The sequence below is a fragment of the Prosopis cineraria genome, unplaced genomic scaffold (genome assembly GCF_029017545.1).
Source record: "Prosopis cineraria cultivar Desert tree isolate PC_DT_omini unplaced genomic scaffold, ASM2901754v1 PC10, whole genome shotgun sequence".
Lineage (NCBI taxonomy): Eukaryota > Viridiplantae > Streptophyta > Magnoliopsida > Fabales > Fabaceae > Prosopis > Prosopis cineraria.
Window position 1 is genome coordinate 36,942,592 of NW_026555341.1, and position 26,266 is coordinate 36,968,857.

A 26,266-nucleotide genomic window follows, 5' to 3' on the forward strand; every position below is an offset into this window, starting at 1 on the left:
GAGGAATAAATTAAATTTTATACAAAATTAAATTAATGAAGGTGTCTTCTCATACATATTGTTGTTTGTAGAAAGGAGACTATGCTTCTAGCTAAGTCCTCCAAACCCACATCTCTTTCAATTTTGTCTCGCATGTATCTCAATTATTCAAATCAAATTTTGATAATTTAGATTTCTTTATTTATTTTCAAATTGCATATCTTAATTAAAATATTAAATTTATACCACTAAAATTTGATCTAAACGTTAAAAAGGAGGCGACAAGCAAAAGAGGAGTGAAAAAGCTAAAAAAATAAAAGTTACTGTTATTTATTGCAAGATTATTAGTGTTTAAATGTTATTTGAAGAAGACTATGCTTCTATGCTTGAAAAGCTTAATACATAGATTTTTTTTAAAAAAAAAAATTGATATTGTTCATAGAGAGAGTAAAAATTTTGGATTTGTAGTTGAAGTGAAGCAAGGTGAATAAGGATCGTAAAAGATTAACCAATGGAAAATGCACATAAGATAAAACAGGAATTTTAAAAGATACAAGTTAAAGAAATTTAATATATGAAAATGTGCAGCTACCTAAAATAAGTGAAATGTTATATCCATTTGAAAAAAAAATTAAAGTTCTTCTTTTAGTGTACGTGGTATATTTCCTTAAAGGAGAATCCATCAATTCATGATATACAGATATAAATTAAAGAAATTTAATATATGAAAATATACAGCTACTTAAAATAATTGAAATGTTATATCCATTTGAAAACAAATTAAAATTCTTCTTTTAGTGTGTGTGGTACATTTCCTTAAAAGAGAATCCATCAACCCATGATATACAGATGGTTTTTGTGAAAAGCAGGGGTTTTCTTTTTCTTTAATTTTTTTTTTTGGTGCCAAGCTTTTTCTTTATTTTTAACCGTATGTGCTACTGCTTTACAATAGCAAAAAGATGCTGTTTATTTGCATAAGCAAGTTTGGACAACAACATAAATGATTCAGATTTTATATAAGATTAAGGTATATTTTTATTTCTAAATTATTTTTTAAAAATATTCAATATCCTAAAATATTTATCGTAACAATTTTTTCCCTACAACATAGTGTGTGTGTGTGTGTTTCCTCTTGTTGTTTAATACCGTAATGCTCACAATTAAAAATGTTGATTGAGACTTAAATCTAATAAAAAATGCCACTTGTCATATTAGGTGGGTTTAAAAATATGTTACGTTTTAATTATTTAAAGGTCATATTGTTATATATATGACACATAGTTTAGAATATTGGGTGCTCCTTTAAGAACAGTTCAAATTCCTTAACTCGAATCCATGTAGCTGTATAGCTAGCATTTTTTGTTAGACTTAAGTCTCAGTTAGTATTTTTAAAATCAATATATTATGTTTTAATTACTTTAGAGCCGAAATTTTTATGACAAATAAATAGTTTAGGAAACTAGATTCTCTTTGTAGAATAATTCAGGGACAAACATGAATCTTAACCTTTTTGTATATGTTGTTTTTTTACAAGGTTTCATTTTAGTAAAATTTTCTAAAATAGTAGTTAAAATATTATTTTTTATTTTTTATTTTTTATTTCTTAGTATGAAATATTCAAATATTTATTGATCTATCTCATATTTTACATATTACACACTTAGTTTTTGGCATCAAATCATGCATATTAGGATTTATTTCTTGGTTTTTAGTTGTCTTTTACATATTAACTTTATAGACCCTCATAATGCTATTTGATGATTATTTTGACACTTTCATACTCTAATTGTGATCTTGGGCCTTAATTCTTTTTTCTTTCCTTTTTAACTGTCTTTTTATGATTTATTTAGTTTCGTATTTTTTATTTTCAGATTCTTGAAGAAGCAAATTTGAAACTAAGGGGTAAAGATTAAGTCAACTTTATTGAAAAATTCAAGAGCAAGAAAGGACTCATTTGACAATTTAATTTCAGAATTGAAGGGCTGAGTTGGTGCCATTCAAAAATTTATTTGAGGAAGGAATAAAAGTCTTGAAGGAGCATGTTGGGTGTGAAATTAGGATCAGACTTGACGAATCATAAGATGACATCATCATATGTGAAGTAAGAACCATGTATGCGTGAATTAAATCTGATGCAAGAAGAAGCTTAGAATGACATCATCATAAGGTCTAAAGAAGCGCATTTTGTGCGTGAATTGGAAGCTAATCTAAATGAAACATTAAGATGACATCATGATGAGGCAAACCAAGAATATAAGATGCATGGCTTCATAACTGAATCCATGAAGAGTTCACGTGGTAGCTGGCTGAAGCTTAATTGAAGTCACATGGTCTACACTTCATTCACAATTTCCATGCTTCCTTATCCAGATCAGATTGACGCCATTCTTCCTCTGATTTTCCAGATTTATTTACTCAATTTTAATTCATTTTTTCAACTCATAATTAGCCACATTGAGATCTAGAACTTTGGTTTTATCACCATTTAGCTTTGGAATTATCACCCATTCACATTATTCACACATACATAAGCCTAGACTTCAAATTAGAGCCTCATTTTTTAGATTTTCACTCTCTCTCCTCAGCCAAATTCTCTCTCATTTTTCTCTCAATTTTCGTTCATATTTTTCCTCCATTTTTCTAGATCCATTGCTCTCATTTTCCTTCATCAAGTTTCATGTGTTCATCATTGCTCCATCAAGTCCAGATCTGTTCTTCAACATTTCAGCCTTGATTCCAACGTCCAGATCATTATTCATCTCTATCTAGATTTGTTTCCTTCTTTTCTCTTCTCCATATTCACATTTCTTCGTCTCCTATTTTCGTCCATTGATTCTCTTTGATCCAGCACCAATTTCATTCCATTCCTTCAATTCCATAATTTTGTCTAGCATACACCAATTCCAAATCTGATCTTCATCTTCATACATTCATAGAGGCTTCTCAAGGTCTAATTCAAGTGAAGAGGAAGAGCATGAGAGGCTGATCATTTAGAGCTCCAAGAAAGATGACTTGGTATTATGAGATTTTTATATTTGTAATTGTTGTTTATTTTCTTGATTTCATGTTCTTGTCTTGATTAATTGGGGAATTTGAATTTTAGACCTCTGCTGTGGTTGAAAATTTTGTGATTCTAATTCATATTTGATGAGAATATGAATGTTGAATTTAGATTTTCATGCTATTTTTAGTTCTGAAATTTATAATTTACCTTGATGTTCTAGGGTTATTTTATTAGTTTTTGTTGATCCTTGTTCAAGTTCTTATGTAGACTTGAATTAGATCCATATTGGTTATATGAATTTGACTTAAGGTATTTTTCTTCCACTAGTTTTGGTCTAAAACTTGTGTAGAACAAGGCTGAACATAGTGTTAATTTCTAAATTCACTTGATCTAGATTAATTTAGTATCCATTGAGTCTAATAGTGTACCACACTTAGAGGCTTCTAAGTGTCTCAAATGAGGTTAATCTAAAGGTTTATTATGTTATAATTTTGAAAATCAATGATTAATCTTAGGAAATCTGACTTGGGCTCACCATAATCATCATTCATTTCATTCCAACTAAAACAAAAATTTGCAAACATTTATTGTTGCATTATAAAGTTAGTTTAGTCATTTAAAAATTCAGATTAATTTGTGGCATTTGAACAGAAAATGACCTAGAATACTCACTTCTACATTCTAGTAAAATTTGATAACTCAAGGTGACTAAGGGTTTCATCAAATATCATCAAGATTTATCATCTGCAGTTGAAAAATCAAATTGACTATGTGCTATTGTTCTGAGAGCATCAGTCAAAAACAAAATCCAAAGACCAAGAATCAGATTTGATAAATAATGTCCATATATGTGTTAATTATGTTAAGAAGGGATTTGATATAATGCTTTATGAAATAGGATTTTCTGTTGGATCCTCAAGAGACCTACATATATAAATAAGGCATCCTCAAACAGCTTGGCAGCACCAAATACTCACTGATCTGCCATTAATTTCAGCCACATAGCTAGAGACCAAAAAATTAGTATGGCAAAAAATGAGCTGCTCAATTGCTTGCTGGTGATTCTTCTCTTGATTTCACGCTCCATATCATCATCATATTTAGAAGCCACACTGGCCTTCACAAGTTCATCAACACTGCAACATAGTTCTGAGGGTAATTTTTTGAAGAGGTTGGATCTGAGTGGTATCAAGAGGTCCGGCCCAAGCCCACGAGGTGCGGGACATGCCGAGCCTGGTGCTTCAGGCCCTCCCCAAAAGTAAAGGACTTGCACATCCCAACTTTAATATAAGGAACTTTGATGGTATCTACTAGTTATGTACTTCAATGATCTGCATGAGTAATTAAGATTTCTTTTTTTTTTTCTTTTTGGCCAATGTACTTAAGATTACTTCGATGATATGAGTAATTAATAAAGGTATTTTTTTTCTTTCTCCTTAATTAGCAAAACTATTTATTCAACATTGCAATAATCTACAATAATTAATTAATAATAATAAAAGCTACAATAATCTACCAACAATTCTATTTAAATAAAATCAAAGGTTCAAACCTTATGAAAGAAAAAATATATTATGAAAGCATTTTAATTAAGTTGGACAGTATTCGATTATATGTATATTTAATTTTGATTTACAACCAAATAATCATCCAATCAGACAATTAGTGCAAAACACGTAATAGCAATATATTAAAATAATAGAGATAACTTAAGGATTTAAACCCAAATGTGTATGAATAATTTTGATCTCAATGACATGTCAAGCTTTAGACGATCTTGACCCACAGCCTCCTTTCACGTCAAAACAATTGCCGGATTCATTCACATTTGAAAACGCATATAATTGCAAGGATAATACAAATGTATTCCTTGCAAATGCAGTGATGATATTTTCGACCAAAAAAAAGTGATATTATATTATAACCTTTCTAGAGTAGAGGGAGAGTCAGTTTCGCCGTTGTGCATGTGCCGATGAAGAGCAAGAGTCACACTTTTCAACTCAAATGTCAAATCTGAATTTGTGCAAATTTTTTCTCCTTTAATTTTGCCTATCAACTCAGGTCAAATCCAAACTTCCACTACCAACGAGTTTACCCCTGTACCTTATTTATATATCGATCGAGATAAGCATATATTTATTTTTTAAAAATTTTTAAGTGTCGTTTGAATTTCAATTAAATATAATTAATTATACAAATAATTAATTAAATAATAAATTTTAATTATAATTAATTATATTACAATGTAATTTATTTAAATATTATTTTTTTAAAATTAATTTTAATAGAATTGAAAAATATTTGAATAATTTATTCAGAATCAATTTTAACTGAATAAATTATCATAAAAGATATTACTTTTTAAAATTAAATTATTGATAAATTTATATATAATATTGTTAAAATTGTTAAATTTTATTTAAAAAATTAAATATATTATTTAAATTACATAATATGTTTATAATGAAACATTCATGAGGCTGATATGAGTAGGTGAGAAAGTGGGTCAGAAATAATTAATTCATAACGGTAAAAATCATTCGAAGAAGCTGAAATCTTTAGATTATGCCAAAACGTGATTATCAGCTTTTTAATCAATTAATCACAAATCTGGTGTTTGGCTAATTTTTTTTTTTATCAAAATCAATTATCAGCAAAAAAATCGATTTCGAGCCTTATCCAAACAGGCACTAAGTTGTTGAATAGAAAAATATAAATGTTTGTCCTTATGTTCTTAACGTGTTTTAATATTAATTTCCAAATTTTTATTTTCATTGTTCTAAATTTTTTAAGTTTCATTTGGCTGAAATGCTAGTCATTACCGCTATTTATGTAGTTAAATATGTTTGTATATAAATATAATTCTAATAATTCTATTGTTGAGCTGTTAAAATTATTATGAGTGTGACATTATATGAACAAAATTGATGTTAACCTTTTTGCATGCCAGTCCTTAATTGTCATGTCTTCTTTCTTTTAAAATTTCATTCATTATACGTTTTCTTGCCTTCTTGTTGAGAATAAAGAAAATAACAAGAACAATGGAAAACAATATAAATTAACCATGAAAGGGCAACATGCTCAATACAACTCAGGCCGAAAAAAGAAAAATGCTCAATACAACAACTTGATGAACAAGTCCAAACTGTAGAGGAAAAACATGAACTCCAAATCATTGGCTTCTCTCCATTTTCCTCCCTCTGCATTTCCTCTTTGTTTCTTATCTCAACCATTGAATTTATTTTTCAATGGTTAAAATTTAATATATCATAAAATTATTATTAAAATGTAAAATTTTATGAAAAATAAATACAATAATAATTTTTTAAAACATCAAATCTCAAACATTAAAAAATGAATCCAATGATTGAGATGAAAAATGGAGAGGAAATGGAGAGAAAGAGAAATGAAGAGGAGCCAAATCTCAAGGGTGATATGATGAGATGACAACCTATATTAACCATTTTCTTGAAGTAGGATACAACCTCTCTAACCTTTAATTAACACAATAATGTGGCACCCTTTATATATAAATTAATTAGGGTCATCACTAACAAACCACTTAATTAACACTAATCACCTATTAACTTATTAATATTCTAATAGTTCTATTCATTTTTTATATCACTCATAATAATTTTAATAAGTATTCCACACAAGAAATAATATAGTTTATATGTAAATTTTTGACAAAAATAGAGTTTATGCACATGTTTACCACCATTAAGTCCTTATAATTATATTTAAGATTATATGACCTAATGTTGGAGACAAATAAAACTTAAAAACCTTCGAGCAATGAAAAAGTATATGAACTGCTATCGAAACATGCTAAAAATACAAGGACCAACAATTATATTTTATGTTGTTAAATTATTATAAAAATTTAACTCTGCAAGTATGTATGTATATATATATATATATAATTCCATAAAAGCAGTACTATTGATAAGCTATAAGCGATGTATTAATTACTCTCTTCATTCTAAATTATAAAATACTTTTAAACAAAATCTCACATATCAATAAAATTTATTAAATATACCTAATAAATTTATATTTTAAAATAAAAATATAAACTTTAAAAAAAATCTGTCATTTAATATATTAAACAGAGAGAGATAAAGGATAATATTAAAATAAATTTATTTAATAAAATTTTAATTTTTTTCAAAATGTTTTATATTTCAAATGCCAAATTTTAAAAGTATTTTATAATTTAAAATAAGAAAATATTTTTTACATAATTTTATTTAGCATGCATTTTTAATTCACTTTCTCATAATAGGATCGTAGTCTCTCTTGATGTTATCATTATCATTTTATATTTTTCTATTCTTTTTGTTATCAATTGAATAGTTCTCCTTTAAATTTTATTTAAATCAATATATTTTTCAGTCAATAGTTTCTAAAATGTTACCATTATTCCTCGAGCTCGCATGCATTTTGTGAATAAAATAATATATTTTAAATTAAAAAAATTCAAATTTCGAAGTGATTCGGAAATCTAGTATTGATTGTAAGCAACATTTAGGGTGCAATAATAAATAATAAATAATACTCCCTTTGTTAAAAAATATAAGGCATTTTTTAAAGAGTTGGATGTTAAAAAATATAAGGCATTTTTAATCTTTTGAGGTGTAATAATTATCTTTTTTTTAAAGTGCCTCTATTAATAATAACTTTATATTTATTGTAAGGTGTTTAATAGGAGTAAATATAAAAAGATAGAGTTAGTTAAAAAATAAGTAACTATTTTATTGAGAGATAAATTTAATTAAAAATATTTTATATTTTTTAATAAAAAGAGTAATTGATTCACTCAATTTAATGTTCAAACAACACTGATTGAAAAATTATTTTCATCCATGCCTGTTGCAATGATTTGACAAAGGACTAAAAGGTTAATTCAATTCAAAACGATCTTGGGCCCCCTAAAATACACTTCTATATATCACCTTATAATGGCCTTCAAGACAATACAATCAATCTATCATCCTAATCTGATTTTTTTCATTAATTAATTATATTTAACTGTTTAAATTAACATTTAAATCGGTTGGATTACTCCTGTGGTTGTGTAAAATTAGTTCAATAGCTCACCTCAAATCTCAATGCCCTCCATTTTACTCTGTAAAATTTGTACATATGTTTTCTTATTAGGATTTTCTAACATGAAGTTTTAAAAAAATAAATTTATAGATAAAAATGTTTCTTTTGCTTCTTGATAGCCAAATATATTAGGGTTAAATAATTACAACTCAGTATTGATAATAAAAAATACGACATGTTATATATAAACATATTCCTCGCCAACCTGCCAGACTCTAGCGATTAATTCAAGGACTAGTTAAAATGTTAAATATTAACAAAATTAAACAAAATTTAAACAAAATAATTTAGAGAAACGCATATTTCAATCATTTTCTAATTGAAAAAACTAAAATGTTAATTATTCAAACAATAAGTAAAATTTCAATATAACATGACATAATCATCAACTTTGATTTATTTATTTATTTATTTATTTTGCCAGCATCACCGTCAACTTGGAAAGAGAAATGGCAATATTGTAATTATACACAACATTAATGAAAAAGAATGTAATTTTCTATTAGACGTTACATAAATCTTCAAAGTACTCAAAGCTCCAACATACAAGCGCCGTCCCACAAAAGAGGCAATCAACCATGATGACCAAACGCCTTCATCTTCTCTTCTTCCTCGTCGTCGTCGCCGCCTCGTTTCAATGCCTCCGTCGATCCGTCGCGTTCACTGTCATAGTCGATCCTGCCGCCGACTTCAATCCCAGTGCCACCACATTCATCCGCACAAGTTGTAACGCCACCCTCTATCCCGGCCTCTGCTACACCTCCCTCTCTCCCTACTACAATGCCATCCAACAGAGCTCCGGCAAGCTCGCTCGCGTCGCCATAGCATTAACCCTCACCAAGGCCCACCGCATGGCCTCCTACCTCTCCACGCTCTCTCGTGAAGCCGACTACAGCACCAACTCACGCGCCGCCTCCGCCCTCCGCGACTGCTTCACAAACCTTGGCGATGCCGTTGACGAAATCCGCGGCTCGCTCAAGCAGATGCGCCAGTTAGCCATCACCGGTGCCGGCGGGGAGCAGTTCAGGTTCCGGATGAGCAACGTGCAGACGTGGATGAGCGCAGCGCTGACGGATGAGGACACGTGTACGGACGGGTTCGAGGATGTACCGGAAGATTCCGTGAAGAAGGATGTATGTGATCGGATGACGTACCTGAAGGAGTTCACCAGCAACGCCTTAGCGCTGGTGAATAGTTACGCTAACAGGGAGATGGCTTAGATATTACTTTTTACTAATCAATTATAATTAATGGTAGTAATAGTAATTATATTTCAAGCTTTTCTTTTCTTTTCTTTTCTTTCTTTCTTTCTTTCTTTCTTTCTTTTGCTTTTTTGGCTTTTAAAGCTGTGAACTTCACTGTTAAATAGTGTTTGTCCTTCTAGTTTTGGTGAACGGTAGAAAAGTGTTTCCGTCTCAAGTCAATTATGAATCTTCTTTGTATGTATCGTGCTTTTTACTTTTTTTGGAAGAAATGTATCGTGCGTGCCTTTCATGAGTTGTTGTGGGACATCTTTATTTCTTCAGAAATTATGAATTATAGAAGATTTAAATTACAAGCAATACTTTGATTAGGCCCGATAATACAGGTAATACAACAGAAAAAGGCATAAGTAAAAAAAAAAAATCATTAGTCGACATTTGGATCAATGGTTATAAAGTTGGTTCAGTTTAACTAGTGATTACGAATTTAAATCCTAAGTATACAATAACAATCAAATTTTTAATGAGAAATATTTCCATTAAAAAAGTGCTTGCAAGGTAATTAGTTTGGATTAACAAGAATAAAAATAAAAGAGGGGAGTATCAAATTAGACCCCACCAACACCAAAAGTGATTTGGTTGTATTTTTGTTATGGGGAGGGGTGCGAGCTAACTGCGCCGATGAATGCGTCACCTATAAGTCTCGCTGCCCATTGCTTTTTCAACTTGATTTAAATTTTATCAACATTTTATTTTGCGAAAATTTCAGGCAAAACATTCTACTCTGTTATGCATCAGTGTAGCTTGTAAAAGATTATGGCCCACTTTGTTTAAAATTAAAAAATAAATAATTTTTAGGTAGTTTAAAAATTTTACAAAAAGAGATTTATTTTATAAAAATTTTATAAAAAGAAAACATTATTATTTTATATTTGGTTATATTAGTTAAAAAATTAATTATTAGTTAGTTATTTTTAAATTTTATGATATCTTCCTTAATTTTTATTTCATAAGAATGATTTATTATTATATTATTTTAAAATTTTATAATATTATCGCATGTCCTACCTTTTTAAAATACTTTCTCTCATCTATCATATTAAATTATTTTCAAAAGCTATTTAAACTAGTTTCTTAAATTACACAGGAATCTAACTTTTTTTGCTTCAGATTTTAATTATTTTTAAAAGTTTAAAAGAACATCATAAAAATTCACAAAATAAATTTTAATAAAGTTTAAATTAGTTAGAAGAGAAGTAAAATGTGCCCTTTGATGAGTGTGAAATGTTATACCCTGTCTGTCTTATTCACTGAAATTTCCTTCATTTGGCCTCTCAGATTTAGATTTAGTCATGGAAAAATATATTTAAATTTAAAATTAACTCTGTTTCCACCGTCTCCCTATAGTGAACACCCAAATGTCTTGTGAATTTCTTGCATGCCTGGCTTCCATCTTGCTGTGAGATACATCACCAACATTATTAATAAAATTGCTCTATTTATTAACAAATAGTGACAACTTGCATTTCTTTTCTTGACAATTTATATATAATATAAAAACTCTAACAAAGTGCAATATTCACTATTCATAAAGGGAAAATTAATCCTCTTCTCATCATAGTAGTTTTTGTCAAAATTTGTCTTGCATGAATGTTATTCCACTTAGTATATATGCTTGAATTTGAAAAGATCATAATTCAGAACCATTTTTTTGCTATTAATTAATTATTTTTTGGGTTGTGTTTGGCAAATAAGGTATAAAATTAAATAGTTAGTAGTAGTGTATGTAGCCAAAATGCCACCTCTTTTGTGTTTCATAATATATTACTTTTACTGTTAAAGAAGTATATCTCTAAAGCAGTGGGTGCAAAACTTGAAAAAAGTTTATATTCCAGGAACAATGTCTCTCTTTTGTGTTTCTTAGTATATATCTTCAGGCCAATTAAAGCTGCTCTTAAAAGCTCAGTCTTCCTGAGATGTATATGATCAGAGTTAGACATGATTTCCCTTTAATATCGTAACCATAGGACTGCACATCTTTTTTTTTTAAATGCTCTCATGCAGTAGAGTACAAGCACGGGGTCTTCATTAATTTGGATAATTTCCTCTCATAGGAAAGGATTTGTGTGTGTGTGTGTGTGTGAATGAGGGATTCAAAGTCATTTTTGCCTTCTAAACATTTGCTTAGGGTTTGTAGGTATATCCTAAATTTAATTTTGGGTCAAAATACTTCCTGAGCGTTTAAAAATGTATTTGTTTGTACCTTATCATTGATGTGCTAGTTAACCAATTTTTTTTTTTTAACAAAAATGTACACATGACACTTCACATGGTATCCAAGTCGGATGTTCAAATAGAAATTAATAAGGTCAAATTTGCCTTTAAAGTATTTAGTTAGGGACATCGGGTGTCATGAACTTAATTTTGAGTCATTTGCCCTTAAATATTGTAAATCCTAACTGCATGTGTCCTGCATCATAGACGCGCATTAATTTAAGTTAGTGGTCTCTTGTGGGTGCACACATGGCATTCAAGTGAATGCTTAGTTAAAAAAAAAAAAAAAATCTTCTCTAATATAACAGTCAGAAATTAAATTGAAAAAAAAAAAATCCTTCATGCATATATTTGGCGCATGTCAACCCGACTCAATTTTTTAAAAAAATTATTCTCTCCCCTCTCAATCTCGACGCGTTGCCTTCTTTACATTGTATCAATCCCAAAACCTAATTCAGATTTAAACAAGCACTTGCCCTCTCTCGCAAGAAAAATACGCTTCAATTGTTGGAATTGAGGGCAAATGCTTGTTGGGTATACATATGGATAAATACTGGCTTTGTAAAGGGACACGGCATAAAATACGTTCAATGATCTCCTCCTTATCACATCCAAATGAACAGGAGGAGGTTGTTGGAACATGATGTTCCTTCAAGGTATGATCCACAGGCAAAGAGTTATAAATTAGTTTCCATACCAGCAAAATATGTTTTCTAGGGCAATCAATCTTCCAAATGTCATGCTGCAAGGTTCTCAAAGAGAGATCCCTTCTTAACAGGAATTTAAAACCATCTTTGGCATTATAATTTCCTTAAGAAGTGCCAAAATGATTTTATCTGAACTACCGTGAAAGATAAAGGAATCTTCAAAATGGAATCCCTCATGTTTGGCAATGGGACATTTCTCTTCCTTGGCCACCACAACTGATGATCAAAAGGGATACTTTAACCAGAAACAATTTTTCAACTTAGCTTAGGCACAATTAAATCTGCACTATCCCTAATATCCTTCCAAAACCAGGACACATTATATGGAACCTTATATGTTTGCGACTTGTTTAGATCAAAGTATTTTTTTTTTTTCCGTAGTTTCAGCTAACAGTGAGTTTTCTCGAGAATCCAAGATTCTCAAAATTGCTTACCAAGAAGAGACATTTTCACTTGGTGAGTGGGTCTTATGCCAAGTCCGCCATCCTTTTGAGAAGTGAAGGCCGCATCTTTGTGAATGAAGTGCATTCTGTTCTTCCCCTCATTAAATTCCCAGAAGAAGTCAATGCAAAGCGAATCAATGATTTTACAGCATTTCAAGCGGAGTTTGAAGCCTGATAATTGATAAATATTTGAAGCTGACAGTATTGACTTGATCAATGTCAATCTTGATGCCTGCGACAGTAATCTACGTCTCCAAGAGAGCTTATTCTTTTCTGGACAGAATCCACAATTGCATGATAATGTGTTCTTTATTTTTTCCAGCATCTATCCATGTACCCACATATTTCCCAATCTTTTCATAAATATTCAACCCCAGATATTCCACTATGAGCTGCCCGTTGACTTTTGAGAGTTGATGATCTTCCCTGATAAACCACAGTACGAATCAATAAAATTTTTAACAGCTATGACACTTCCATTTGTGCATTTAAAGAAGAGAATTGAGTCATTTGCATATAGAAGATGCAAAATGGGTCGTGCCTCCTGACAAATTTTGATTCCTTCCCATCGCTGATGAGTAATTAAAGTAGGATAGAACATTAGTTGCCAAAAAATAGATATAGGGCGATAGTACGTGAATCACGTTGTCTTATGCACAAGTTTGGAACAAAGTGCTGGGATTGGCGTCTATTGTGCAAAATTTAATAAGTGACCGTAGAAATACAAGAGAGAATCATTTGAACCCATGAGTTAGGGTATTCCATCGACTTCAAAATGGCTTCAATGAAACGCCACGATAGGCGGTCAAAAGCCTTGGAAAAAAATCAATATACAAAGCTGCAAGATTCTTTCTGCCTTTCCTTGAAGTATGGATTATACATGTTCATATAACATCTCCAGCCAACAAAACATTATCTGTGATTAGTCTGCCCTTTAAAAAAGCACTCTGAAAAGGACTTATCAGCTTGGGGAGAACCTTTTTTAATCATTACAAATGGTTTTGGAAATAATCTTATATGTCACGTTTCTTAAACTTATAGGCATCAAGTCTTGGCTATTTATTGAGTACCAAAAAAAAAAAAGTTGTTGTCAAAATTTTCCTCTAGTAATAATAAATTGTTGCTATTAAATATGTTTTTCTTAAAAATAAAAATTTAAAAATAATTATAAATTATACTTAATAATTTTGCAAAAATATTTTTAAAAGTTTAAAAACAAATTAAATTTGAAAAATATAAAATTAAAAAATAAATTATATTAATTAAAAATTAATATAATTTGATTTTAAAACGTGTTAAATTAAATAAAATTATAAAATTATCAATTGAATTATTAAAAAAATGTTGGAATTATTTTTTAAGTTCATTCAAAAATATAATATATTATTAATTATTTTTTAAAATAAAATAATATAAACTTTATAAAAGTGTAGTATATGATTTTGTTAATTTAAAACACCAAATTTATTGCAACTCAACTAGCAATAAGGTAAGTATTAAAGATAGAACCTAAGGTCATGGGTTCTATTTTAAGGCATGGTTCATATGTAACAGGTGATGTGGCATGACGTGGATGTTGGTGGATGACATGGCCCAGACATGGGGTGGATTGGAAGGAATAAAATTTGATATTTAATATGTTATCTAATCTTTTCATGAAATTTCTCTCAAAATGTTTTTGAGAAGCTCTTTCAAATTATTTTGTGAGAAGCATTTTTTCTTAAATTATTTGGAGGGAAATTATTTCTCTCAAAACATTTCGAGAGAAAAAAAATTCCTGTGAATTTTAATTCGCTTAATTTTTTTTAAGAAAAAAAATTGAGAGAGATATCTTTTCATTTCGGTTTTTAATGTTCTCTCGCAAATAATTCTGAGAAAAGAAGACCTGATTGTTTGGACCTTAACATCCTTGGGAATGAGAGTGATAAAAGTCTTGTTGAGTGCTCTAAGGAGTTGACCCGAGTGCCAGAAAGATTTAACCCTTGAGAAAACATCAAATTTAACTAAATCCCAATGCCCCTGATAAAACCTGACATGATAACCATCAGGTCTGGGGCACTATCTTAAGATAAAATATAGGATTTTATCTAGCTAAACAGAGTTCAGTGACAACATTAGATCTTCAATACAAATGTGATAACCAAACATATTCTTATTATGTTAAACTGTATACGATATACCTTATATAGGCACATACAGAAGTTAGCCCTTAATTGGATGATCTACCTAAAACGTGATATATAAGCTCGTGTAAATGTTGGATACGCCAAAAGAAGAAAACATTGTGTGGACTAGAATCATTTCAACTTTATGATCCACTGGTCCAAATTCCAAGTTCTCTCCGTCAACGTTTAATTTGTTGATCAGTGTATATATTTTCTTAGGAACTAATTCGTTCTTTTCTTCCACGTCCAACTCACGCCTTTCAGCTTTGAATATCATATTCCAAGCACCATGAGAGAGAACGGAACATTGAACAAAACCACCAGAGAATTCACGGAAGGTTCCATGACTATTTTGCTCATGCCTATAGCGGATACCAAACATCGAATCATTAAACCAGTCGAAATCGATCCGCCCTTTAAAAAGACACATGCAAATGCAATGTATATAGTCTGTGCGTGTATTACATTACATTATATATTTTTTATTTGGATAAATTATAATATAATGTAATACATGATGACGATAAAAAATTCGTTCCATTTGATATTAAATTTTCCACAAAAAATGATGTTTTAATTAATATAAATAGTTATATAAATATAAATATATATGATCATTTATCATATTAATAAAAAATATTAAAAATATGTTTCAAAAAGTATCAAATCTAAAAATTTTGGAGAGGATAACATATGTGAGAAGTGTTTTAATTTTGGTTGTATTTGATAATTTTCAAGTATTAAAATTTAATGGTTGTGATGATTTAGACATTTATTGAATGGGTGGATTTAGGTCCCTGATCAAATCCAAATCTTATCCTTTATATATTCATTGAACAAGCCAACAAACATTCATCCCACACTTCCAATCATGGCATAAAAATAGGTGAAAAAAAAATTAAATATGATCAATGAAAGGAACTTATTCATCTTTTTCTTCTATTTATACTAAAATATGCATGTATACATGTACCATTTCATAGATGATGAAAAACTTTTTTAAACGAAAACTAGTGGAAATGTAGATAGTGAATTAAGTAAATTTATTTGTTGTGTGCCGATATAATCCGAATTCATGTACCAAAGGATGCTAACTAATTAGAAAAAAAATAATTAAACTATTTTTCTTTTGTGTCGATATAATTCGGTTTCATGTATCAAAGGTTATTTGTTTTGAATTCGCGGTCATTGTTTTCCTTATAAAGTTCAGCTGCTCTTGCGGGCGGATTGAAACGAGACTGGATAGCATTATTGTAATTAAGTCCAAACATAATGGGCAAAGTGGATTTTCATACCAAATCAAATCCTATTTAAACCCAAAACTGTTCGATTCTAATAACCGAATCCACTAAACCATGAAAGCCCTAATCCCTCTGATCTTCTCCCTGCTCCTTCTCGCAGCCACATTCCACCATCTCCCTCAGTCATCAGCCGCCGTCCCCGGCGACAGCGATTTCATCAGGTCAGCTTGCAACACCACCCTCTACGCTGACCTCTGCCACTCCTCCATCTCTCCCTACGCCAATGCCATCAAGCAAAACCCCAGTGCGCTGGCTCGCGTTGGCGTCGCTGTAGCTCACGCCGTGGTCCGTGGTGTAGCCACCGATGTCTCTGCTCTCTCCCGTGAAGCCAAAGGCAGAGCCGCCGGTGCTATCAACGATTGCATTTCCATCCTTGGGGACGCCGTAGATCAAATGAGTGAGTCACTCGGTCAGCTTCGACAGATAGCCGCCGGGAAAGGCGGTGATTTCAAGTTCGCCATAGACACGGTGCTGACGGAGATGAGCGCGGCACTGACGAATGAGGACACGTGTACAGACGAGTTCCAGGATGAACCGGAAGGTCCGGTGAAGAACAAGGTGGTGGATGGCGTGGCGAAGGCGAACAAGTTCACAAGCATTGCCTTAGCCTTTGTGAATTATTACGCTAAGAAAGGTTCGCCTTAAGATGTTGGATCGTCAATTCCAACGGCAAATTATTGCTTTAAGATTTATATTCTCTGATTGAATAAAAACTAGATTAGAAACTCAAATGTGAATGTGAATTGAATTCGGAATGCATTCCTCAAATGGTCTTCTAGTTTATACTTTCTTGATTTTATTTATTAATCATTTTCAATATGTTTCATAAAATTTTAAAAATTAAAAATTATTAAATATACATACTTTAATTAATAATATAATTTTTCTCTATAAATAGGGGATTAAAAAATTTAGTAATGTAACTTATAAATAGAATCATAAAATATTTTTTACTCTATCTTATAAATAGAATTGGAGAGAGTGAGTATGATACTTGCTATAGCTAGCTAGTTCCAAAATGAAAAAAAACTTATATATTTAATGTGTTTGTTTTTAATTAAATCAAGATATCTGTATCTATTATAGATTATTTATCCTTTAATAAATTCTTGTTATTAATACATGTCTTGATTTGATTGGATGAAAGTATATTAAATATATAAGGTAAGTATATAAGTCTTGCCCTTTCAAAGCTAGGGCTCTTTAGTATTTTATTTGAAATTAATCACTTTTTAATATTTTATTTTAATGTTGGTGGGTTTAAATTTTAAGAGATACTCAAAAATAACAACCGATCTTCACAGACTATAAGAACTATGAAAGTCTTGGAGTGAAGGGAAGATAAAATTCAATCCTTTAGCAGTTTAGTCTACTAATTTAATATCGAAGGGACAAATGTTCAAGGGCGTTTTCATTACTGCTGGTAGAAAAAAAAAAAAAAAACAGAGCGTTTTGGTTACTCTCTATTTTCCTTTCTTGAGTAGAGTCAAATGGAGGGTTGAGCACGTCAGGCAGAGTCAATCTTTTCCGTTCAATTTCTGCACTTATATGTTGAGTTTTCCCCCCCGATCACACGCGGGTCGACTCGGAGTTAATGTTAGAAAAATTAGATGATTCTCATTAAATAATATTATGAAATAGTCATTTTAGTTATTTAGTTCCAGATAACGATAATTGTCATTAATGAAGAGAATTAAATATACAATTAATTTTTTTAAGGTATTACAATTGCAACAGCAATCAATAATAAATCAATAATTTCAATATTAAAGATAGAGCACTAAATTCATCATGATCATATGTGGAAAAGTATGCAGGTTGAAGAGTACTGTTTCTTTGATCGGGACTTATTTCTTGGAACTTTGCCTATAAATGCTTTTTTTTTATTGCCAGTCTGTTTAAACATTTTCCTGACAAAATTATTGATGACTTGATATGGGTTTCTCCTGGTTATAGCTAGTTCATTTATAGTATTAGTAGAAAAAATTGAGTTGAATCTGTTTAGAATTGAAGTGATTAGTTTGGGACATACGTGGTTAAGGCAGTTGATCGCAGCCATGACAATAGATATCTGCATGCTTTGAATGAGATTTTGTGTGATATTCTTGACGTGCTAAGCAACTCTTTTGGGGTAGCTTTTGGTAGATATTCAACTTGTATCTCACTGGTTGAGGTGCTTGATAGGAAAAGAACACGTCCAGTCTGCTCAACTTTTGTGAACTCTTTGTGAATCTTGGTCATTGACAATCACCAAGCTTTTATTGCTTCCAGTGAAACCCAAAAACTCTTAACTAGGCTGCTATATGGATGCTGTACTAAAAAATAGCCTTTTTATGTCTCTTATTCATGTCAGTTATTTAAAATTCCATAGTATAAAAAAGGCAATGGTGTAATTGTATTTAAATGCAAAACTTTTTATGTCAGTTATGCCTAGAACTGACATAAAAGTCATAAACCACATTGGTTATTTGACAAACCGATGTGGTATGTCTCAAAAAAAAAAAAAAACATGTGGTTTTAATTTTCCATGTCGATTAAATAGAAAACCAACATGCTTTTGCTTTTAAAACCAACTCCTCGGACTCATGCTTCTAATTTCATTTTGGTTTTTGAAATTAGTTTTGCATCTCTCTCTCCAACAGACCCATAAACGATCGTTAAAGCTCCCACCTTTAATGTTACCCCTCGTCACCATTGAGTCCACCATCGAAGTCAAAGTCTATCGTCACCATGCCATTTCCACCTCCATCGATCATTCTACATTCTTCCGTTTAGGTTGATTTTCCCATTCAGCCGTCGGCATTGCCATTTAGGTATGGTTCTCTTCTTCTTCCTTTTCATTGTTGATTTCTTCATCATTTGTTCCTTTTAGTTGGAGTTGGAGTTCCAAGCTTCTTCAATTGTTGATTTTTTAGCATTTCTTCCTTCTTCCATCTACTTTCTTGTTAGGGTTTGTAATATCCTCCCTCACAAAACATGATTAACTCTAAATCTCCATAATTAAGAGATCGGCCCAAGGTATAAGACATATTTACCAAGTTCACAAATATGTTATAAAGATGGAATCCAAAGTTTTCAAAATGAAAACCATTTCAAAATGTTTCTTAATTGACAAATTAGAGTTAATAACTATGCGAAAGTATAAGATCATTTAAAGGATCAGTGCATTTGCTTATGAGTTAGAAAATAATGCAATTTTGTAATTTTCAGGAGCATACGTTGTAGCTTGTTGAACATATACCATGGCTCATTGCATAACACATTTTATGATAACAAAATTCTAATATCAATTTGACAGTTTTTGGGGCAAATTTCAATGAGTCCCATTTCTCCGTCCGACCTTTTATTAACACGAACTAGGTGTCTATGAAAAGCTTTTTTTGAGCTTTAACTAATGGTTTGGATTTCACAATAAAATTATTACTCATTCAAAAATTGAACACTCATTTCAAAACTTGCACTTTTTTATCACTTTTCACAAAACAAAGTGTCTAAAACACATCCCTCAAGCTAAGAGCCATAGACACCCCTCAAACCACATATAAGAGACTAAAACTAATTTGTGCAACACACCATATCATATAAAACACTAATAAATCATATTTTCAATACTCAACTCCTAAATCTCAAAAACAAGAGAGGGAGCTAAAATACCAATGATATCATACCATCCACAGCAATCACATGACATAATCAATTCTTGCTTGCACTAGTATTTTAACCTTACTATAGATATAATAAATCACTTACATGCACCCTAGGGCTCAAAATACACTTTACCCTTCACAAAACAAATGATGCAAATAAGTTTATAGAAATATTCCTAGTTGGCAATGTCAATCATCATATACACATAAATATTTGAAATGAAAGAGGCCTACTAATAGGATAACAATCCTATGCCTTGGGCTGTTTTCCTCTATCCGATCCTTTTGAGCTATTTTCTATAATATTAAAGATAATAAAATGAGTACAATCATTTAATAACTAAGATACAACTAACTCAAACCAGTGTATATTGATTAATTCTAAATGCAAATGGCAAGCTACAATTTAATTTTCACAACATGTAACACATTCAAGGACATAAATTCACATTTCTAAGCACAATAGCACATACTCATGAAATGATACCTTATAACAACTTCCACAGAGCAAAAGAATTAGTCATATGATTAATTGACATATTCTTATAAGGAATTAAAGCTAAATTCACCATTTTGATCATCAGGAATGTGATACAGAAAATTATGTGCCTTTTTCACTATACGCATGATCACACCTCTTTCATATTCTTTTTATTCCTTTGACATGAAACCGTGAGCTATAACACATTAGGATAGTCTATGATCTAGGGCTTCCCTAGCCTAAATGTGTGAGGGATTAACTGATCAAGGTTGTCCCTACTCACTTGTGAAACACAATTTCCCTTATCTTCTCACACCATGAAGTATCATTCTCCCTAAACTAACTTCCTCATTAAACCAGTGGATAGCTAGTTAGGTTCAAGTCTCTCATTAAACCAGTGGGACAGTCCCTTATTGAACAAGTGGGTTAATATATATATGTATATATCAATCCACACAACCCATCAACTTGGATGGAAGTCTTACCATGTAGATTTAATTCTCTACTCCTCTTTCTATGTGAACTCCTACCTTTCATGATCATGCAATACATATTTATGCAATAATTCATAGCGCACAAGCATTCACTACACGAGCATACACATCAACATCATTGTACCCATTTCAAACATGAAAATCATATCAAGATATGAAATTAAATCATTAAACTCCTCATATTCATTAAACTCTCGACTATGCTTTTCATTGAACTCCACAATTACCCATTCATTGAACTTTAAAATTTCTACTTCATTGGACTTTGAAATTTCTATTTCGTTGAACTATTCACAATCAAGTCATTGAACTTACACTTCTCAATTTCATTGAACTTCATTATCAAATTGTATCATTAAGCTCTAATTTAATCATTAAACTCACAATTCAGAATTTCATTGAATCTTACAAAGGAAACCAACATAGTGGAAGTTAGAATAATTCACACTACACTCTCACTTTATTCAAATTCACATATCTAAATTTTCAAACATCAATCAATAAATTAATTAACACACAAAAGTATAAAGTATAATTTCCATGATTACCTCAAACCTTTAAGAGGTCAAAGGTTTCACCTCTCAATTACTCAATCCCAAAGCTTTTAAAAAGCTTGAGTGGTGTCAAAATGATTACTTTATAATGAATCAAAAATTAATTCATCAATATCCAATTTTTGAGTAATTTCCACTATTAAGTCAACACTTCTTCACTCTCAAGATTTATTCTTTATCCATACAAAAATACCTGTAGCGTTTCTTGGCTTCCTCTAACTTGCATCAACATCATTGAACTCTTTTGTGGACATTAATGGAGTCACATTGTCCCAACCATCATATTTATGGTGAAATTTTGCTTATTAAATGCTCACCAACTATCAATCATTATAAAACAATAAATATTAGGTTCCATTAGCTTAAACTACTCTCATTAACTCTATTTAAGTTAATGAATTTAGACTCATAACCTTTATAGATTAAAAATCATCATTATTAACCAAATTCTAACTTTCATAATCAAGAAAAATGAAAGAAATAGGTGGATTTAAACTTGACAATTTTACCTTTAGTGTTTGAAAACTTCAAATTACTCTAAAGCTTCGAATCTCCCAAGCCCTAGCATAGCTTTTCAGTTGCTCCTTCTTTTCTCTTTTGTTTTCTCATCTCTTCTGCATCATTTCATGATCTTATTATAGTAGTAACCATGGCTATGGTGAGCCCATAATGTGTCCCAGTGCATGGCATAGAGAGCATCTCCCCTGGGCATGTCAACATACACCGTAGTGACCTAATCCACCAACCATGGTGCGTGGCACAAAATTTATTCTTCAATTTTCTTTCTCTTTTCACATCTAGATGACCCAATTTTCTTTTGGACCTACTTTTAAGGCTAACAATATAACCAAACACACTCGTTAGACCTCTCTAGCCATACATCTAATAAACTTAATTAATCTAATCAGGCTTAAATTTCTAAATTAAAATTTGACAATGTTACAGGGTTGCTTTGTTATTGACTTTTCCACTTTCTTTCAAGTAACTTTCCTAATTTTTTTTTGCTAATTTATCATTGATTTATAAAATTTATAGTATTTAATAGTTGAAGATATGAAAATTTTCAGTTAATTGATGTTTAAATATGCCATGGAATATATAGTTTATGTTTTTCTATTATTTCAACTGTTGTAGAGTAATATTTCTTTTTGTTTTTGTTTCAATTATTTCCATGTTCTAATTGTTGTTTGAATTTTGATTAGTCAGGGAAACTCTGTCAAATTTTTATCTAATTTTTTCAATTAAATTATAGTTTCAATTGTAAATTCATTTAATTTAGTTATAGTACCTAGTTTTGTTTTCCTTGCCCTAGTGATGACATTAAATGGATTTTTAACAAGTCAGTAAGTTTGTCTTTGTAAAACTTTATTGCCTAATATATTTATAGCTTTTAATGTTTTTTCATTTACAATTAATAATAGAGCATTTTGAACATATTATATGTCACCTGAAGTACTTAAGGAAGAAATGGGGGTTCATTGGATTTACTCAAAAGAGAATATGAATACTTAACTTCCATCTTTAATCATCATTCACATGTGTTAGTTTAATTTTAACTTTTTTTTATTTATTTTCAGTGCCATAATTTAAGTAGTTAGGACAAATAGAATGCGGATATTATATTATCCATTACTTATATGAATAGTTGAAGTGGGAAGTACTACAAAATTGCATGAGGTATTCATTTGGTTTTTTAATTTTAGTTTAAATTATTGCACTTAACATCTTATAGTACTATTTTGATTGATTTTATTCTTTAGATTTTTGATAATTTGAAACCCTTTAATGAGAAGGAGATTATTGACATCATTTGATTTTGGCTCATCAAATGCTTCAAGAGCACTTTTCAAAGTGAGAGGTTGACAAATTGTTAATTGAACATATATGTAGATTGATTAGTTTAGATACAATGGAAAAATATTATATTAGCTACCATTAGTTGATCAAATAGGTAGATTGATTGGTTTAGACATAATGGACAAGTATTATGTTTATATATAGTCATTGATTCAGCTGGCTGGCTGGCTATTTTTATTTGTTAGATATTCTATACGGTTTATATGTTTAAGTTATCAATGTATGAGAAATAGATTGTATATTAAAAAAAATCAACTTTCCACATCGTTATAGTAGCAACTGACATGAAAAGTTCTATTTTGAACAATGAAATTTTTGATAATCCCTTTATAATTGACTTAAAAAGTCTAAAATAATCAACCTAAAAAGGCCTTCCTACAGTAGTGATGGCTTGTATTATGATGATAGGGATTTGCTCTTCGTATCACGCTGATATGCTTGCCCATCTCCACTGGTTTTTCTTTGTATCATAGCACAATAGCTTTAGGAATCTAGCTTTCTCTATTCTTTTGCCCCTTGTTTTCCTTTCTTCTGTTTCTTTTTTAGCCACAGCAAGAACTAATATATTCAAAACCAAGTCCGAACATTACAAATCAACAAAAAAAGTAAAACAAGAAACTAACTAAAACAAAGAAACCTAAACAAATCAGCAATAAAAGGAAACCAAAGAGTAAAGGAGCCTGATAAAGAGCAATCCCAGACAAACCAGAGCCAGTTGCTAGCTAGGAAGAAAGCAAGTAGGATGGGGGCTTAACACCCTATCAAATGAGCACATCCCATTAAAAACTATGTAGTAAACATAACCCTCTGCTATCAGAAACAAATTGGAATCCACTTGAAGCTATGCAGCCGCGCTTTATCATGATTAAAAAAAATCTCCCTGAACCAAGTTGATCATCTTAAGCGGAAAATAACCTTGAAAAATAGCGTGCAATGGGGAAAAATTATCAAACTCCTCTAACTCCAGCAAAAGAACCTCAACCAAAGTAGAATTAAACGTCATACTACGAGGGCGAACCCATCTCAAATCACTTTCTACTTTGCCCCCAACAATAAACTTGCTAAAAGATAGCCATGTATGAAAACCAAAACCCACATGCCAACATATGAAAATCTTAGGTAAAAAATGGATCACGGCCCTCTTAAAATTGCATTCTTAACGACAAGAGCATCACAGACAAGAAGTAGTGTCAATAAGAACGACTCCACATATATTTATCATTCGCAGTTGTGCACCTGTATATACAATAATAAACTAAGAAAACTATGGCTCTCACGAGTGCGGCCCCTTCGAAGCTAAGTCTCTTAGAGCAACCAACCATATTAGATTCAACCCCAGTAATTAGAAAAAAAGAAATCCACGAGAATGGGGATATTGTTGTTGCCAAAAGTGTTGAAGTCCAGAGCCTACGATCTCACCTTGAATATTCTCAATCCTGTCGTTGATTTGAACCTCCCAATCCACAATCCAAGATCCGATGCTTCCATCCCTCATGGAACCCACCATCGATCTTCATTCCTTCCATCGCTTTCAAAATCGGTCCACCCTCTCATCTTAGAGTTGACCATCTTCCAAAAAGACACTCCACTCCAGATCTGGCAACGACACTTGGCCACCTCCATCCCACCGATCATTACTTTCCTGAAATTAGCGTTGCCACACTTCGAAATCCCCACTCACACACCCCAATTCCTACAAATCCCAACCCACGAAGCCAAATCCAATGCACCCGCACACTCGGCTTGTGTTAAGAAACAGATGCCATTGTCGACATCTCTCCACCGCTGGAGGGTTGTAACCCTAGTAGAGCATTCTCTGCAGCACTCTCCCGTAAGCTAAAGTAAGGGCATATATACTTGGAAAAATATATACAAAATCTTCCTTTCTTTTGTTTCTTTTGCTGGTGTTTCTTTAATTTTTTTTTTTTTTGACTTTGTGTTGTTGCTCTACTTGAGCCTTTGCTTTTTCATGTTTTTTTTTGGGAAAAAAAGATTATTTTATTTAATTCTATTTATAAGTCACTTTCAGACTGGAACCAAGAAAAATTAATTCTTTTTAAAGAGTCAACAAGTTTTCAACTTTACTCCTATTAAGTATACATACTTTAAAAATAAAATACTCTAGCATTTAATAACATTCAAACATTTACTTCCCTGTCTCTATATATAAAAAGTTTTCTAAAATTTTTTTTGTCCTTAATAAATCCTTTTACATTGGAAAGAAAAAAATAAGTATTCATATTAATTTATTTTTAAAAAAGATATTTATTTTTATTTACAATAATTAAGAAAAAATTGAAATGTTGCTGTGCTTTTAAGTAAATAGCCAACTTTTATTGATTTAATGATTCAATTAAAAATATCTTATATATAGAGACGAAAAAAGTAATTGGAACAAAATGGTAAAAATGAACACAATAATCATTGAGGTACCAAAACAAATACTCTCTCTCTATAAAGGACAAAAAGAAAACTAAAAATTTACATATCTATTTGCCTGTTTAATGTAGTTGACTTCAAATTCAAAAAAAAAAAAAAAAGTTCACGATGTCACCATCTCATGGAAGATTGTTCTTGGTATATATTTTCGTTTAATTGTTAACAATTTTTTAACCATCAGTTTGATTGTTAACAATTAGTCTCTACTCTCTAGGTCTGTTTTGAGTTCAATTTAAGAAAAATAGAGAAGCATAGTTAAAAATTTTTAATTAATATTGATTATGATTTATAGCTTATCTTTATTAAAAATATTTAACCTCACTTCCCTATTTTTCTTAAATTGAATTTATTAGAATCTTCCTTCCCCCCTCCATTCCCTTTTAACCAAACACGGGATAAGTATTTGTGTGTGTGTGCTTGCGTGCGTCTTACTTTACGCTTTTAACAATAAAAAAGATTTTCACCAAAAATCAGTATATTTCGATTAATTATGTTATTCCTATCAAAGAGTCATCGTTGTCACACTTGCTTTGCCAAACACAGCTTTATTAATTAGTATTATTACTATTATTATTATTATTATTATTATTATTATTATCCCCAGTCC

At 30.8% G+C, this 26,266-nt stretch overlaps 2 protein-coding genes across 2 annotated transcripts; both read left to right on the plus strand.

Moving 5' to 3' along the window:
- Positions 1-8,650: 8,650 nt before the first annotated feature.
- On the plus strand, positions 8,651-9,592 carry LOC129284568 (21 kDa protein-like). The gene has a single exon (XM_054920081.1). The coding sequence runs from the start codon at positions 8,674-8,676 to the stop codon at positions 9,313-9,315; it is 642 nt and encodes a 213-aa protein (XP_054776056.1). The 5' UTR covers positions 8,651-8,673; the 3' UTR covers positions 9,316-9,592.
- Positions 9,593-16,179: 6,587 nt separating this feature from the next.
- Positions 16,180-16,930, plus strand: LOC129321402 (pectinesterase inhibitor 7-like). Its single transcript, XM_054967148.1, has one exon. It carries the CDS (start codon positions 16,242-16,244, stop codon positions 16,830-16,832), a length of 591 nt encoding a protein of 196 aa, XP_054823123.1. The 5' UTR covers positions 16,180-16,241; the 3' UTR covers positions 16,833-16,930.
- Positions 16,931-26,266: the final 9,336 nt, after the last annotated feature.